This window comes from Sebastes fasciatus, chromosome 3 (genome assembly GCF_043250625.1).
Source record: "Sebastes fasciatus isolate fSebFas1 chromosome 3, fSebFas1.pri, whole genome shotgun sequence".
Classification (NCBI taxonomy): domain Eukaryota; kingdom Metazoa; phylum Chordata; class Actinopteri; order Perciformes; family Sebastidae; genus Sebastes; species Sebastes fasciatus.
Genome location: NC_133797.1, coordinates 38,421,966 through 38,440,449, shown reverse-complemented (window position 1 = coordinate 38,440,449; position 18,484 = coordinate 38,421,966). Strand labels below are relative to the sequence as shown.

The 18,484-nt window shown below is 40.2% G+C and overlaps 2 protein-coding genes across 2 annotated transcripts in view; one reads left to right on the top strand and one right to left on the bottom strand.

The window, feature by feature from the left end:
• The window catches only part of ncf4 (neutrophil cytosolic factor 4), a 40,561-nt gene extending 22,097 nt beyond the window's left edge, over window positions 1-18,464 (bottom strand). Inside the window, exons 1-6 of the mRNA XM_074630849.1 lie at window positions 18,248-18,464; window positions 16,584-16,668; window positions 16,332-16,491; window positions 6,380-6,450; window positions 4,310-4,437; window positions 307-355 (exon numbers count right to left, since the gene is read on the bottom strand). Coding sequence (XP_074486950.1) covers window positions 307-355; window positions 4,310-4,437; window positions 6,380-6,450; window positions 16,332-16,491; window positions 16,584-16,668; window positions 18,248-18,279 — 525 coding nt within the window. The 5' untranslated portion in view covers window positions 18,280-18,464. The remainder of the gene's footprint in view (window positions 1-306; window positions 356-4,309; window positions 4,438-6,379; window positions 6,451-16,331; window positions 16,492-16,583; window positions 16,669-18,247) is intronic.
• Window positions 1-18,484, top strand: part of LOC141765030 (parvalbumin-7-like) — a 52,010-nt gene that overhangs the window by 11,309 nt on the left and 22,217 nt on the right. The window lies entirely within an intron of this gene.

The following is an 18,484-nucleotide window of genomic DNA, read 5'->3' as shown; positions in this document are numbered from 1 at the left end:
TCATCCTTATTGATCTGTCACATCAGTCGATATGTTTGTTCCTATTTTAGTGTGTTTTTATGCGTCTTGAGTCTCATAAAGTAATGCAGTACAGTGGGCAGGACTGTGTGTGTGTGTGTGTGTGTGTGTGTGTGTGTGTGTGTTGAGATGCAGTCATGCCGAGGGTGCTGACAGGATCACGTGGTATTTCTCGGGGTGATGCAGTGCATTCTGCGTGGTTGTTTGACTAAAAAGTTGTTACTCTGTGGGTGTCCATGGAGATTGTAACCAAAGCAACAACAACTATGAAACTGTTACTACACATACCTCGGCCCTGGGGGAGGAGAACTTGTCCATGTTTGGTTTGATGGTCTTCCTAAAAGACAAAGAGAGATATGAGAGACGTAAGAGGACAGATAAAACACGTCTCCCAGAGACACTGCAGGTGTGATCAATAACAGGATGCATTACCCCTTGATGGGAGATCAAAATCTGACCGTTTAAGGACCTCTAATTATAATTTTTGTAGTCAAACCTAAGCTGTGTATTCTTAGCCACACAAGCAGCATGGCTCTAGAGATAGTTTGAAATAGAGACATTTTGTACAGACATCCATGTTCCCCAGAGGATGAATCCTACTGACTTTTCCTCTGGCGGCATCATGTTGTTAACATTTTGTTTCAGAGTGAACTGAATTGTCTCAACAACTGTCAATTAAGATGTAATTTGGTGCTGACATTCATGTTCAATGACCAAAAAGGGATGCAAAACAACTACAGAGAGATGCAAAATGACCAAAACAACACTCAAAACAACTACAAAGACACGCAAAGCGACTACAAAGAGATGCAAAACGACCACAAAGAGACGCTGGGTGACTACAAAGAGATGGAAAATGACCACAAAGAGACGTTAGGTTACTACAAAGAGATGCAAAATGACCACAAAGAGATGCAAAACGACTACAAAGAGACGCTAGATGACTACAAAGAGATGCAAAACGACTACAAAGAGATGCAAAACGACCATAAAGAGACACTATGTGACTACAAAGAGATGCAAAACGACTACAAAGAGATGCAAAACGACCATAAAGAGACGCTAGATGACTACAAAGAGATCCAAAACGACTACAAAGAGATGCAAAACGACCATAAAGAGACGCTATGTGACTACAAAAAGATGCAAAACGACCACAAAGAGATACAAAACTACCAAAAATATGTCTCGTTGAATCTGTGGCTCTTGTTATGTAGGAGGGTTGGGGGCATGGATGCTATGTTTAAGAATACTGAACTATAATCAATGCTATATTTCTTATGCAAGAACACAAAATGTACAAATTGGACCAATTTCATGTCAAAATTTTAAAATCGTTAATATAAATAAAACTCAATATAGGCAGAAAATATACAGCCAGTAGTTTAATGGTGAATAGAAACTCTTGCTCAGGTTGGATGAAGCTCATTTATAAAAAGTTGTTCACTGTAAAATATTAGAACTGTGCAACAAAAAGCATCTGGTTATGAGGACAATGAGGACAATCAAATATGTGGCAACACTGGAAAGAGGAAACTTCACAGTTCCTTTGTAAAGTTCCACAACATCTAAATAAAGGCAGATCAGATGTAAGAGCAGAGGAAGTAATGAGAGTCTACGTTTGCATGATTTCCTGTTGAGAGATTTTCCCGTTAGCACATCTCCTGCTGCTGTAATCTGACCGCGGGGACGTGTGCCAATCAGACGCCTGAACAGCCGTTATTAAGGAGGAAGTAGACTGTAAACTGGGTAATACGTCTCTGCGGACTTTTCTCAATGTTTTCCCCAAATTTATGTATCCTAGCCTCCGTCGACTCCTCACTACTCAACTGCATCCATTTATGATGTGAGGGGATCAGATGGGAGGAATCAAGGCCGCAATTATTTACCAAATGGGACCTTATAACAGCCTCGTTTCTTTTTATTTGACATAAAATATTTATGCCCTCTAGATGCTGTCTCAAACACAACAAACTGCTTATTAAGGACTGTTTGAGTAAAGATTAAAAAATCAATACTGAGGTGGATCCATTAATCAACTAGGTCACTTTGGTGTTTTTGCATCTCTTTGCAGTCGTTTTGCATCTTATTTGTCGATTAGCATCTCTTTGCAGTCGTTTTGCATCTTATTTAGGTCTTTTGCATCTTTTTCTGTCATTTTGCATCTCTTTGTAGCCATTCTGCATCTCGTTTTGGTTGTTTTGCGTCTCTTTGTAGTCGCTTTACTTCTCCTTTTGGTCGTTTTTCATCTTTTGTTGTCGTTTTGCATCTGTTGGTTGTCGTTTTGCATCTTTTTCTGCTGTTTTGCATCTTTTTTGTTGTTTTGCATCTGTTGGTTGTCGTTTTGCATCTTTTTCTGTCACTTTGCATCTCTTCTTGGTTGTTTTGTGTCTCTTTGTAGTCGCTTTGCATCTCTTTGGTCGTTTTGCAACTCTCTGTAGTTTGCATTGAGTGTGGGCATTTTGTGTCTATGAAGAAATGTTAGCAGTTAGCAGTAACTACAAACAGAGGCTCTGGCCCAGGGGCCCAACAGGTTAGGGGGCCCCTGGGCAGACCCATTCAGTAATCCGTCCATGTATATCACTGCCTCCTCTGGCAGACTCCATGCTACCGCTTGAGGATGTTGGAGAAGGTTGAGAGATATGAACTGGAAACTAGGAAGAATCCCATCTAATGAGGAGCCAAGGTGAATCTGCTTTGTTATGACAGGACACCACTTTTCTAAAACATTTCTTCAAACATTTCCCAGATTGTCCTTGACATTGAAGATGAAGCCTAAATAACCAGACAATCGGGTGATCAATTTGACAGCTGACTTACCAGTAAGACGCAAACTTCCAGCGCTCTTTCACTCTAAATCACATTTGATGTGAGCTAATAATGTAGAGTTCTGGAGGAAGTAAATGCTTGCATAAGCACCACACACACACACACACACACACAACCCTGTCTTCTTGCTGTGAATACTGAACAATTAGTGGGTCCAAGCAAATGTGTCTTTTATAGCACTACATCAATAACTCCTACCACTAATATGAATCCCTGCTTATGTAAACTGGTATTTATAACACTAAAGGTACAGCAACATTTTAAATAGTGATACAAAATCTGCATACTTCCATTCAATGTCTTCTGAGGAACTGAATTTTCCGTCTAAATGACCTCCATCAATCAATATACAGACTTAATAGCATCTCATCTTGATGGAAAGCTCTGGAATGAAACTTGCATGCATATAAGTCTGCCAAAGTAAAACTCTTTTGTCTCTTAAGGCCTTTACACACCAGGGACGTGATGAATTAACAACAGAATATCTCTCATCAAAACTATTTATACCGGCAGTGATGTGAATTTGCGACACTTGTTCGATAAAAGGTTTGAATAGATTCTTATAATATATTATATATATATAAAAGTTAAATCAAATATCCAAGTACTACAGATTAGTTTTCCTCTTACCTGGGAAAAACTGACACTAAAACCCATTACCGGTTTAATTATTAATATAAATCTAATACTTGAAGCATTTCAAGGTTTGTGCTTTTGGGTAAAGTGTCCATTATCTCCCATCCTTTTCCTCTTTCTAGCAGCCTGTTGTTGATCCTCTACATTAAACCGAGAGCTGAACCCCATCTGCTCCGACTACTTTCATTTCAAAACATGATTTAATTCGTTCGTTTTTATTCATCATTTCAAGTGATGAAAACTGCTCTTAAAAAGCCTAATGGCTCTAGATTGAGAATAATTATGGGAACTTTTAAAAGATAAGGAGGCATTTTTTTCCATCTTGATGATGAAAATGTCTCTGGTATTTCACATTTTGAGGACTTGAGTTGCTTTTACTGAGGATTTCTTATTCACAAAGAAATTTATGCAAATCCATTTAGGGCACAAACAAGTGCCAAAAAAATAACCCATTTCCTCATTAATTGCAGGTGCTTCAGTTCAGATTCACCAAGGCTGGCACCTTTACACCCTCAAACACTCTGGATAATTGGATCTTTGGATCTGAAGCTCTGATGAAAAGCTTTTTTTCAAAGGGTCTGACAGGCACGTTGGTGTTGAGAACGGTGGCATCTTTGTGTCGCTGTGCACAGTTTGAGGACGTGTTGTCTGAATGCTCTACGGTATATGAATATATAGATACAGAATGATAAAGCTCATGATGGATCTGGAGTAATGTGGAGATCACGTCTTCATATTAAGTCACATCTTAGCTAGCTGTTTAGCATTACTACCAGTCACTCTCTTTGTGCTTGTTAGCATCGCGTGCACAGGGGGGGGGGCTTACACTTTGCGGGTAGGTGGGCGGAGACGCCGGAGGTTTCGCGGTTGGTGCTCGCTGTCCTGGTCCGTTTGGTAGAAAAACATCCTGATAGCCTCGTTGAGCAACAACCATGTTGGCAGACCCAGCAACCTCTGGGAGAGAGAGGAGAGAGATGTAAACGGGTTGGATAACAAGACAGGAAGGAAAGGATAGAGCGGTGGTTCCCAACCTGGGGTCCAGCTCCCCCTCAGGGGGGCGTCAAATATCACAGAGGTTGCGCCAGGATTTGTCTGCTCTGAGGTTGTCAAAATCAATCAATAGTATCAATCAATAGTAATAGTAAAGTAAAATAATCAAAAGTATCATATGAAACTATAAAATCTAATGAATCTCCATCGGTACCAACCATGTCGTACTAGTTTGTCATGAAGGAGGCTAAATAACGCTACAAACTTACTATAAATTTTGGTGAGGAAAAACTGTCATGGCCATTTTCAGAGGGGTCCCTTGACCTCTGACCTCAAGATATGTGAATGAAAATGGGTTCTAATGGTACCCACGAGTCTCCCATTTACAGACAAGCCCACTTTATGATGATCACATGCAGTTTGGGGGCAAGTCATAGTCAAGTCAGCACACTGACACACTGACAGCTGGGCAGCAGTTTGCCATGTTATGATTTTAGCATATTCTTTATGCTAAATGCAGTACCTGTGAGGGTTTCTGGACAATATCTGTCATTGTTTTGTGTTGTTAGTTGATTTCCAATAACAAATACATACACACATTTGCATAAAGCAGCATATTTGTCCACTCCCATGTTGATAAGAGTATTAAATACTTGACAAATCTCCCAAATCTTAAGGTACATTTGGAACAGATAAAAAATGTGTGATTAATCAAGATTAATCAAGATTAATTATGGACAATCATGCGATTAATTGCAACTAAATATTCCCTAATAATAACACACTTCCTGGATAATTGATACAAAAGTCTGCATATATAACTGTTAAAATTTGCTACTTATTAGGCCACATTCTGTTTAAACCCGGCATTCGATCCATATTTGTTGGCGTTTAGCCCTTTAAAAAACAACATTTTCACTGCGGTCAAAAAACACAAAGAAAGGCACGCGCCTGTATTGACGGGGCGGTCTAGCAGCAACCTAACAACACCATAAATTTCATTTATTTAACCACAATAACTTGTGGTTATCTTACACTAGAAGATCATATCATGTCTCTGCATTTGCCTGGTGAATCCACCAAGAGTTAAATTCATTAAGGAAAGTAGATTTAAAAAAAGACTAACTCATTTAATACACTGAATCACTTATTGAAATTGATGATTTTGTTCGAGGATTTGTAAAAATGTAAGGATGATGACGTCAGAAAATGTGGGGAAGGGTTTCAGCTTTTCTTAGATACAAGTAGGGGGGGGCATCAAGAAAAAATAGGTTGGGAACCACTGCGATAAAGGACCAAAAGAGAGATAATGAGGCAGCGTTTGAGGTGGAAGATGGGGAAGCCGGGTGGAGATGGAGGGTGGTTAGAGAGGTCAGCAGAGACAAGATGGGTCTAAGGAGAGTGGGAGTTTGATGGAAGAGGAGAAGGAGAAGTAGGGTGGTGGGAGACTCGAGCGAGAAGGATGGAAGGAGTGGATGAAAAAAAGAGCAGATGAAGAGAGGAAGATTACAAGTGCAAGGCAAGCGAAGGCGAGAGAGTGTGGCAAAGTGAGAACCACGTAGGTTGCGGGAAAAAAAGCAGAAAAGAGAAGTGAGTGAGTGGGAGAAAGAGAACCTGATCATGTTTTTAGCGATGGAGCAACGCTGAAACATGTCAAAAGTCCCACAACTACAGTCAGTCAGACGTGATGTGGGCACAGGGCAGAGCAAAGAGAAGAGAGCAGCAACGCCTACATGTTGAGCTCCATCTGCAAACTGCTGCTGAAATATCCGAGTCGGTGCTTATCCACCTACAGCATCGTTCAGCCCACCAAGTTGTAGGCTTCTGCTGCAGAAGACACCGAGCATGCCAACAAACTCTTTCCTTTGTACAAAATAAAACACTGCATTACATTAAAAGTGATTACCTTCATGTACGTGTTGAGTTCAGGGATTCTGCTCTCTGCAATCTCCTTCTTGTGGCCCATGAAGACTTTTCCTAAAGAGAAACATACTCACAATGAAAAAGGTGCAGGAATAAAATCACCAGGGGGTCAGATGTATAATCGTTTCCCACACACACTGTTAACTGGTATTTATGGAAGAAGAACATGCAGAATGTGCACAGCTCACACATACTGTACGCCAGACCAGGCGAACAGACGTTTCTCTACAGTGAGCTCAGTGTGATATAGAAATGAAAACATAAGGTGAGAGACTGAATCTAATATGCAATATTATTCTTTTAGGCTCCAACTCAGTTTCACTGCCTGTATATGTTTTTTTGCCGACTGCACCCTGCAGAGATTATGTCATTCGCACGAGGACTCACACATCACAACATGATATACAGCCTACGCTATTCAACTGATTGGCGGCGGTAACGTGATTCATGCGTCGAGTGTTCACACCAGCTGTGTTTCTGCTGCTGCTGTCAGCCCTTTCTTTCTACATAGAGTTTGCCTTTTAATGGCCATTTAACTTCATTATAAATATCATTTATATTAATTTTAGACAGAGAAAGGTTAAGAAACGTGTGGTAATTTGTAAATAATAGTAATAATTCACAATTAAAACCTGTACTATATTCATTCATGGAGCTCTGCAAGTCACCGCATGTCCTACAACACTGTCCTGCAAATATTTCAGAATAAAAGCCTTGTGTTAACAAATGAAGGAATTCTGTCCGCAGAAAAAAAACGCTTGAGGGCTTTTATTTTGAAATGAAAGCAGGAAGTGTTGATTTAAAAAATAAATCTTTACTTTTTTCATCTCCGTAACATATTCTACATATATCTAGACATTAAAACTGTAGTAATATTTCTTGTATGATGTCAATATAAAGTCAATTGATCACTTTCACTGTCTGTTGTTGCTGTGAACCGCGCGGCTCTCGTCGAAAATAGGCAAGACCTCGAATATTTAGAAGAGATGCAGCTGAGCCGCATGTCTCACCCGGGCATTGTGGCTGCTCGAACATGTTAACACGGATGCCGAAATAAAAAACAAAAGGTAACGTCAAACGCTGCTGACGTTCCTGGTGTGGCCCAAACTTTAGGCTTGCTCTTCATCGGAGGTGGAAAACCAAAACTAATAGAAGACACTTCTGATCAGGCACAAATCTCACCATTGTGACTTAATGTAACCTGGTAGCTCATGTAATGATTCAGGTAGCCAAGGAGTAAAATGTAGATGTACCGATACTGCATACCGGTGAGTACCGGCCCACTTCGAGCACTGATGCAGGCATATTTGTGCATAGAGAGTAGACATATTTATACACTTAACCCCAAGAAAAAGTCAGTTCTATTAAACTTTCCACAAGAACGCCATGTATTTTAGCAGTTTGTGGGGTATTTTAAATCAAAACCACATTTATTTTATCCCAAACTAGACTAATGCTCCTCTAGAAAACACATCCTTCATGAGGGGCGTGGACGTATTACCCTTCATCCCTAATATCACACCAAGTCCAGTCAGAAATGATGAGGCACAGCGCAGACTGCTAATGCTCTAAATCAGGCCGCTCAACAATCCATCCAGAGCCGTCCAACTCTGCTGTTAAATCTGATTTAGCACAGTCGTAATGACCCTCAGCCCTCTCTCCTCTCTGCTTCTGTCCTCTCGTTCACTCCATCACTCCCATTTACTCACTGATGATGAATCATTCACTCATCTGCTCACCACCTGCTGAATACAACGCTCTGCCGACCTTCTATCTATTGTAGAATACGTTTTTTCTTTTCTTATTTCTATCATAATATCGATGTTGCATTAAGCCCAAAGGCTACACCTGAGATAAAACAAGATAACAGGAGAGAAGAATGTGTTTGACTTCCAGATAGCAGCTGATATATTTAGATTAATCTATTAAGGACAAGCAAAGAGAAGAGAGAGAGAGAAGGAGCAAAACAGTCTGGCATTAAGATCATTTTTTAGTAATTAATATTCATTAATCACAAAAGTTTCAATTTGACCAAACAGACCTTTGTCCTTTTCCATTATTGTTTTTTTGCTCCTACCCATCTCCCATCCTCCCCTCTGTCTCCCTCCTCCCCCCCTCCCTGTCTTTCTTATTCCCTCTCCATCCTGATGAGATCTGGCACCGCAATTAAACCCATCACATCTAATATTATCCAGCAGACTCCTCGGTGGCAGACGCTAAATCAGAGTTTGTAGAAAAGGAGAACTTTCCCCGATATAGAAAGTGACATTAAGAGATATTCCCCTTAAAGTCTATAATAAAGAAGTTATGTCACAAATGTATTGCTGTTAATTAGAGTTGCTGTCAAATGACAGAAATGTGACTGGAATCAATATATTCATAGTGGGTTACTTTGAATAAACTATGAAAAAATGTATATAACAGACTGCACATCTAACAGTGGGGGATAAAAGCATCTTTACTACAGAGAGCCATGTGATTAACCGCCTCATTTTTGACTGATTTTACCGCTTTTTAGGAGAATATTAAAGATGGGGTCGACAATGCTGGAAAGCTTAGAGCTCATCAGTAATGGATCGCTGTTGGGTTGTAAAGGCCATTTCAACCAATATAACAAATAGTGTATACTAGAGAACATCGCCAACCCTGCCTTTAACTATAGGGAAGTCAATCGATTAAAACACTCCTTAAAGGAAGATTTATCAAATATTTAATACTCTTATTAACATGGGAGTGGGCGAATATGCTGCTTTATGTTAATGTATGTATATATTTACTACAACGATGACAAATATTGTCCAGAAACCCTCACAGGTACTGCATTTAGCATAAAACAATATGCTCAAATCATAACATGGCAAACTGCAGCCCAACAGGCAACAACAGCTGTCAGTGTGTCAGTGTACTGACTTGACTATGACTTGACCCCAAACTGCATGTGATTATCATAAAGTGGGCATGTCTGTAAAGGGGAGACTCATGGGTACCCATAGAACCCATTTTCATTCACATATCTGGAGGTCAGAGGTCAAAGGACCCCTTTGAAGATGACCGTGACAGTCTGCTACAGCCTCCAAAAAGAAAAGAAAATCTCCTGTTAAAAACAAAATTCACCAACATCTGACGGGCCAAATCGAACCTGATAGCAGGGCAACTTTGGGCAGCCGTGTTTCGACAGTAGATGTGATGATGTAGAGTCGGCACTGTTGTAATCAGATTACTGTGCTTCTACTGCAACAATGCTGTACATAGCACATGCTGTAAATGTGACATTGAATATTAAACCCAATCCTTCATTAACACTGTCCACAAGTCGACAGTTAAATTAAAGCCGCTTGAGTTCAAACAGAAATAAATCTGTATGCAACTGAAGTGTGTAACCTGATTCCTACCTGTAAGCAGTTTATACATCTACACACACACCTCACTCTGTCCTCATCTCTCCTAAATCGATGGTCCGAGCCACCCATTCAAAGCCCCTCAGGCTTTTATTGGTGCAGATGTTGGTTTCCAGCCTCCGATAATCAATACTGACACTGACGGCGGCTCCCAGACAGACAGACTTATGGGAAAACAACGAGCTGCAGACGGAGCAGATGAGGACGAGAGGACAAACACGGACATGCTGCAGCACAGCCAACGACTGAAGCCTGAGTGAAAATACCGTGCAGTCTTAATGACTTATATTTCATCTTAATTTAAAAACATTACATGGCTAAAGACTTAAAAGGAAACCATTAAAAAAAACACTAAATGGTGGTAAAACTGTTATGATGCAAGCATGCATCTCTGCAGCACCGCCACATAGACAAACTGTTGTATAATTACTGCAATTAGCATATTAAGCATGTTGAGCTTCTAAACAGCACTCTCCAGTCTGTTATGCACCAGCTGACTCTTTCTAATTTATTTAAAGTTTCTGTTTGTGGCCAGTCCAGCTGCTTTCTACCAGCTTTTAATCTTCTTTATCAAAAGCTAACTTGCATGGGCCAATGACTTCCTGTTAACTTCATTTAGATTATTTAATGTGCAGACAACCTCTCTGTTGGGTGTATTTTCTTTTCTCTTTCTCTCTTGTTCTTATTTCTTCTTGTCAACAAACAACTTTATGGTGGCGGTAACGTGATTCATGCGTTCACACCAGCTGCGTTTCAGCTGCGTTTCTGCTGTTGCTGTCAGCCCCTTCTTTCTACATAGAGTTTCTCTTTTAATGGCCATTTAACTTCTTTATAAATATCATTTATATTTATTTTAGACAGAGAAAGGTTAAGAAACGTGTGGTAATTTGTAAATAATAGTAAGAATTCACAATTAAAACCTGTACGATATTCATTAATTTTTTGTATGACAAGTTTTCTGATAATGTATATTTAAATATGCAAATGAAGCAGTATGTTGTCAAATATGTGCTAATTTAGATTATTTTTTTTAGAATTTAGGAGAAATTTACAGACGTAAATAGACAAAGTAGTAAACTAAATGTTTCCACTAGTCTGAAAGAAGACATGTTATGGAGGCAAGATAGACCAACATCTCAAAATCCATCAGGGTATTTAAAAACGGTGTTATGCCTGTAGTGTCTCTCCTTAAGCAGTCAAAAGCTGTACTGTAAAATCAAACATTTTTACTATATTAATGTAGATATAGAGAGATATTTTCCAAAGTAAAAGTTCCTAGAAGTGTATGATTCAACTTTTTCCCATGTTTTAGTGTTAAAAATGTTAAGAAAAGCTGAAATAAATTGTAATATTAAATCGCAATACATATCGAATCGGTACCCAAGTATCGTGACAGTATCAAATCGGGAGATATGGGTTCTAGGTTTGGTTTCTCTCATTCATCACGTAGCTAAGTAACCAGGAAAAGTCACTGGAAAGAGGATAGATGGATGAATCTGCCTCCTTCATCTGTCCTCAAACCCTCACCCTTCATCGTGGCTGTTTCCCCTCACGGTTTGTCCCTGCGGCTCTCATCTGTCCTTCTATCCATCTGCTCTTTTCTGACTAGTCTGAATGTCAATCACTGGATTATACTTTCTTATTACAGTCTTCTGATGTAAGGCTTTAAACTGAGGTGACCTTGTAGGATGTACTCCTCAGTGGCGCTATGATGACTGATGGCCATGCAGACTTTGTGACATTTAGCCTGACAACTATGGAGGACGGAACCTGCCAATATAAAAAATAAATAAATAAATGTGTCAATAAATAAATAAATATGTCATTAAATGTATCAAAAGTATAAGTATTAGTTAATTGATAAAATGTGACATAAATTGTTTTTTTTCTGTTTTAATTTGCTTCTTTATTTATTTATCTTTGTACCGATTCCCCTATCAATTTACTCTTCTTTATAATTTTCCCTGTTGTTTTTTACTTTATTATTATGGATTTTTATTCTCTTTTAAATGTCTATTTATTTTGCATTTATTTTTATTTATCTAAAATTTATTTCTAAATTAATTTATTCATTGTTAAATTGTTTTCAATCATTTATTTATTTATTATTATTAATTTTTAAATTTATGATTTTTCTTTTATTATTTTACATTTATTTTTAAATGTAGTTATTTATTCTTAAATTGTATGTATTTATTTATTTTTATTAACTTTTAAATATCTTTACTTATTTTTTCATTTTCTTTTTATTTATTTTAATCTATTTTCAAATGTATTTATTCATTATTAAATTGTATTTATATCTGCATGATTTTCCCTTTGCATTTTCCCCTCATTTATTTCCTCAAACGTATTTATTTATATTTGCTTTTCATTATACATTTCTTTATTCTTCATTTATATATTTTTGTTTTTAGCAGGTTCCGTCCTCCGTACACAATGTGACACTTAGCTACGGTCATATCTAAAGAGACGAGTTTTATTCCAGAAAGATGCTAACATGTCGTCTTTCTGGGACTTTAATCATTCACTATTAGAGACTAATTAATAATGGATCATATCAGCTACAATAAAGCAGATCAATCAGAGATCCGAGCAGATCTGATCCTTTACTGTGTTTCCTCATCTCAGCCTGTCAGTGTTGCAGCGCTGCTCTCCTTTAAGACCGCCCGTCTGAGCATGTCGCTGCATTATCTAAGTGAGAATTAGAGTGTGTGAATGCGAAAATTTATTTGGGCGCACCAGCACGACTGACTCAGACGGAGAGTTTGGTCTAATACGTGGAGCTGCTGATCTCTGTTATCACTCCTCTCTCTTTGTTATTAGCAGAACTAACTGTACTGTAGTTCCCACAACACCAACAGAGCGATACGTCTTACAGCTGATCGTGTAATTCAAGTTTATAAACTTAGTTTTAAACCAGGACTTTCAATATTTGGATCAAGACGTCCAGCAGTTGTTTCAGTGAGTCAGATAATATTTAACATTAAGGTAAATATTGGACTCTGCAGATACCCAATATCAAGGCGTAGGATCAGGACATTCCTACCCATTATGCTTTACAAGGAAACTATTTTAATTCTACTGAATAAACATTTCGAGAGTAGGAGTTCCCCTTCACACAGCAGATTTCTCATTGCATTAGTGTTGTAACGCAGCGTTTTCAGCGCTCAACTTCACATTATTATGCAGCAACATGTGCTTAAAATATGCCACCGCTATACCCTTGTGACTTGAAGACAAGTTCACACGAACGGGCTAAATTTCAATGAAATCTCTGAGGGCCACAACCGTAATTATTATTCACTATTCTTCCTTATGTTCATCTGCTACTAATGTGTTCTTAAATTCATTCAGAGAATCCAATGATGTCTCAATCCACCCTGGACAAAACAGGAGGTATATATTTGATTTATGATATCTGACATAACAGATCTACACCGATCAGCCATAACATTATGACCACCTGACTAATATTGAGTAGGTCCCTCTTTTGCCGCCAAAACAGCCCTGACCCGTCGAGGCATGGACTCCACTAGACCTCTGAAGGTCTGCTGTGGTATCTGGCACCAAGCCGTCAGTAGCAGATCCTTTAAGTCCTGTAAGTTGCGAGGTGGGGCCTCCGTGGATCGGACTTGTTTGTCCAGAACATCCCACAGATGCTCGTTTGGATTGAGATCTGGAGATTTTGGAGGCCGAGTCAACACCTCAAACTCGTTGCCGTCCACATGATGTAAAAGAAAACGTGAATCATCGGACCGGGCCACCTTCTTCCATTGCTCCGTGGTCCAGTTCTGATGCTAACGTGCCCATTGTAGGTGCTTTTGGCGGTGGACACTGGTCAGCACGGGCACCCTGACCGGTCTACGGCTACGCAGCCCCATACGCAACAAACTGCTCCTCACTGTGTGTCCTGACACCTTTCTATCAGAACCAGCATTAACTTTTTCAGCAGTTTGAGCTCCAGTAGCTCTTCTATTGGATCGGACAACACGGGCCAGCCTTCGCTCCCCACATGCATCAATGAGTCTCGGGTCTGACCCTGTTGCCGGTTCACCAGTTTTTCTTCCTTGGACCACTTTCGGTAGGTCCTGACCACTGCAGACCGGGAACATCCCACAAGAGCTGCAGTTCTGGAGATGCTCTGACTCAGTCGTTTAGCCAGCACTATCTGGCCCTTGTCAAAGTCGCTCACATCCTTACGCTGGCCCATTTTTTCTGCTTCCAACACAAAGTTCAAAGTTAAAAATGTTCACTTGCTGTCTAATATATCCCCCCCACTGCCAGGTTCCATTGTAACGAGATGATTAATGTTATTCACTTCCCCTGTCAGTGGTCTTAATGTTATGGCTGATCGGTGTACTATATCCTACGCATGTAGCAGTTCACTGTTAAAACCATAGTGAGATGGGTTTCAGTTCCTCCAGCCACAGCCAGCTGTCACCATGAACCCAGTCTGTGCATGAAGCGGAGCAGAGCGAGTGTGCATTTGAAGGTCAAAGCGTGACGAGGCAGAAAGGATGCAGCAAAACACAACTTTCCCTCTGCATTCAGTCAGCAGCAAAAACCAACCACGGTCATCACTGTGAGACTGGACGTTACAGTAGCACTGCTGACTGTCCGCTATCATTCTCACTAAACAAGAAACACAGGATGCAGGGACGTTAATAATCCAAGTTATTTCTGCATCTTCTCTCACTAATATCATTAGGCTATAGATCAAAACAATTTGCCGTAGTGTTACAGTAGTTAGGACATATTTTACTGTAGCGTAGCAGTGACAGGTTGACGAACTGTCAGTCAATTACAGACTGAAAAGTTGTCAGACAAAAGATGTACAGAAGCTCAAAGTGAAACACAACACAACTAGCATTATGGGAACATTCTGCACTGATCCTTTCATGCACTAATCAATCATTAAAACAATAGCTGTTTAAGTGACATTAGCTGGCGTTCCAGCCCGTTCTCATTCCCACGGTGTCAAATACCGACACGGCAACGATTTGACATGCCCCGCGGCGTGCGATACAGACACACGAGGCACCCTTTAGTGTCTGTATGAGATGCACCAGACTTTCAAGTGACTACAATGTAAACCTGTCCGCGGCCATATTAAACACTCAGAGAAAGTGGTTTAAAGTTTTAAGTATTAAGAGCAAGAAAACACACACAGGGTGGGTGTGAGGGGAGGTGGATGGGTCCAACAAACACAGGGCTTTCATCCAGGAGACTGCTGTTTGTGTCTCGCGCGTCACGTTGCAATCAGCTTTTCTTTCATGTCCCATGTTCAAAATGTTCAGTGATCATTTTTCACTTTACAAACGTAGTAATTTTAAGCCCAACCATGATGCTTTTCCTCAACCTAAGCAGGTGTTTTTGTTTGTTTGAATGTGTTTACTGCGACCGTAAAGTGACGCCAAACACCACAAGGCTTTCATCCAGGAGACCGCTGTTTGTGTTAAGTTTCACGTTACAATCAGTTGTTCGTTCGTATCTCGTGTTCACAACATTCAGTGTTATTTTCACTGTACAAATGTAGTAGTTTTAAAGTCCTGACACACCAAGCCGAAGGTTGGCTGTCACACAGTTTGGTGCCGTCGGTGAGCGTCTGTCGGCCTAGTTTTTGCAGTGTGTCAGAGCAGACTACTGCCGCCTGCTAGTGAGGAGAGTTATTTCCTCTCACGCAGGCGCAGAACGTACGTGCTAACTGGCCGTCTGCTGTAGTCTCTGCGGTGTGTTCAAGTGCAACTTTTTGGCCAAGACAAAGGCGAAGTAAGGCGACGTGAGGCGACGCAACTTGTCGCCTTCATCGGCGCTAGTTCTTTGATGTTGGGTTGGTGTGTCTGGGCCTTTAAGACCAACCATGTTATTTTTCTCGTTTAATTTAATTTAACATTTAGCACGTGTTTACTGCGACGGACAAAGCGTCAGTATGTGACGAGTTGGGATGAGAACGTGATGAGCTTTCAGACTCTGAAAGCACTCTGCGTTGGGGGGGTTTGCGAAACAAATGAAAAGAAAAGTAATAAGAACAGGAAGTCCAGTTTGGTGAATACATCCATGAGTTTGAGGGCACCGAAACACTGCACAGTGGTTTAATATTACACCACTCACAACAGGTCCTCTCTGTGCTGGAGCCCTCAGGTTTCTCATTGAAATGAATGCAGGGCTGCTATCTGTGGCTTACCCGTCAACATTTACTCTATTACACCAGCTGCCCTCGCAGAAACCTGAGGTTGTTCTCTCAACACTAAAAGTTAAACTTGCAGCATCAGAACCAGCTGATGTGTTTTGAGGCTTCGGCCCATCATGTCTGGATGTCAAATGTTCCACAGAAATGTATTTAGCAGCTTGTTACTGTTTAATGTCTTTATGTGGACACAGTCTGACATGGTAGCCTAAAGCAACTTAACAATATTGGAAGGCTTAATAATTTGTCTGTTGAGCTTCGGGCTCCTGACAGACGTGTATTTGAACTATGTGAAATGTGACACCGCTGCAGTTATCGGTGCTGTGAACACACACACACACACTCACCTGGAAGAGATGGCAGGATGCAGGTGTTGGGTCCAGGTCTCTCTTGGTTTTCAGGAGAGTATTTGGACTCGAGGACCTGGTGGAGGTCGAAGAATTCTCGGTACCTCCTGTAGATGAGATACTTACTCCCTCCTTTAGTCTTCACCTCAATCACAAACGCCTGGAGGAGAAACAGAGACATGAAGCGATTTGTTACTCGTCACTTTCTTATCTCGGCTCGGTTAAAAGTTTGTGGTAATTTTCTAAACTTACAAAGTAGTCAATGAAGCCTTTCTTCTCCTCGATATCAGCAATGGTGGCGCTGATGGGGATGTTATGAGGCAGCTGATCAAAATCACTGAGCAGAAGAAATAAGCTGGTTAGAATATTTTACACAGCAGAGGTTAGCCCTGTAAAATCCGGTTTTATAATACGGAGGCATTGATGCTGGAAAGTACATTTTTATTTATTTATTTTCAATTCATCAGATTTGAAACATTGGTGTTTAGAATATTAACCCTCTGATACCCGCGGGATCACGGGAGATCCCGACCGACTTTACTGTCTTTCAAGGGTTCTAGCAAGTTCAGTTTTAGGGCTAAAGTGAAGATACAGATATCATCTGAAACTAGAAACTACAAAACCTAAGCAATCCATTAGTACCAACCATGTCATACTAGCTCGTCGGGAAGGAGGCTAAATAACGCTCCAAACTTGCGCTAAATTTTGGCGAGGAAAAACTGGCATGGCCATTTTCAAAGGGGTCCCTTGACCTCTGACCTCAAGATATGTGAATGAAAATGGGTTCTATGGGTACCCACGAGTCTCCCCTTTACAGACATGCCCACTTTATGATAATTAAGTATTTGAATATTTCTGCATACTGGGGTCCATAAACAGTCTCTGACTTACATAAATTGGGTCTCACTGTAAAGCTGAGACTCTTGTGGATCCAATGAGCCCAACTGTATTCATGTGTGATGATGTTAGTCCCCATAGTAACCATTTCATTGTAGTGAGACCATTTTTTTTAAACTTGACCTCACTGTATAAAATGACCTGTGGTGACCTCTAGGATAACCACAGCCTCACGAAACTTTACAGCCACAACCTAGAGACCTAGAGCATTCAGAGGATGGATGGCTTTCCTAGCTAGATTGACAATAAGGGGATTTCTGAGCAGTTTACACAACAGAAGTGCTCGCCATCCAATCGCTGAAAAATGCAATTCTTGCAGAAATCTCCAAATGTCAAAACGTTTTTGATCCCAAATCACAGCATGGCTTTTTCTATGGTGTTCCTCAATGTCTTGGTGTCTTAATGTGGTACTTTGGAGGGATTATTGATCATTTTTATCAATTCTCTAGTGGTAAAAAAAGGTTAAATTTAGCACCAAATCAATCCAACAACTTATGAGACATAATAGAGCATGGGGATGGCCATCATATATTTCCATCATAATGTTATACACTTTCACAAGTTATTTTAATTAATGAATTAATGTTTCTCTCTGACTTATGACTGAGCTGCATTTTAAATTAATCTTCAGGTTCCAGCTTTCAGATGATGTACACCACTTCTATGTGACATCTACTGCAGCAAAAATAATAAAAACATAATTGCAACAAACAACTTTAACATTTCCTGTCTGACAAAGAGCGAATAAATAAAACACAGAGCCACAAAACTTCTGCAAACATGAGGTGAGCTGTAGTTTCATTTTGACCCAGTTAGTCTACATGCAGAGAAACAGTGAACTGATGGAACCTGATAACAACTTCATATATTGTGATTTTAGTATCTAGTAGGCCATAAATACCACTCCACTGATATTTTATAAGTGTCATAAACCTGCGCTACCAGACATGACGACACTAATTCTCGGTTAGTGATTTAGTTAGTACTAGTTAGTGATTTCTTCCGTTAAACTAACTCACCTCTCGTCTCGCAGCTGCTGCGGCAGCGACATGATGTTGAGCAGGTTTTGACTGCAGACAAACGCAGAAAGTTGAACTTGTTCGCTTCTTACATGCAGACTAAAGTCCCTCACTGCTGTCTGCACCGACTCACTGAGTCTGAGTCTGTCTGCAGGGCGGAGAACAGCACCAGGAAGAGAGAAGAGAAGAGTTCCCTAAAACACACCAGAGGATGGTGCGTTCAGTGACCTGTACTGC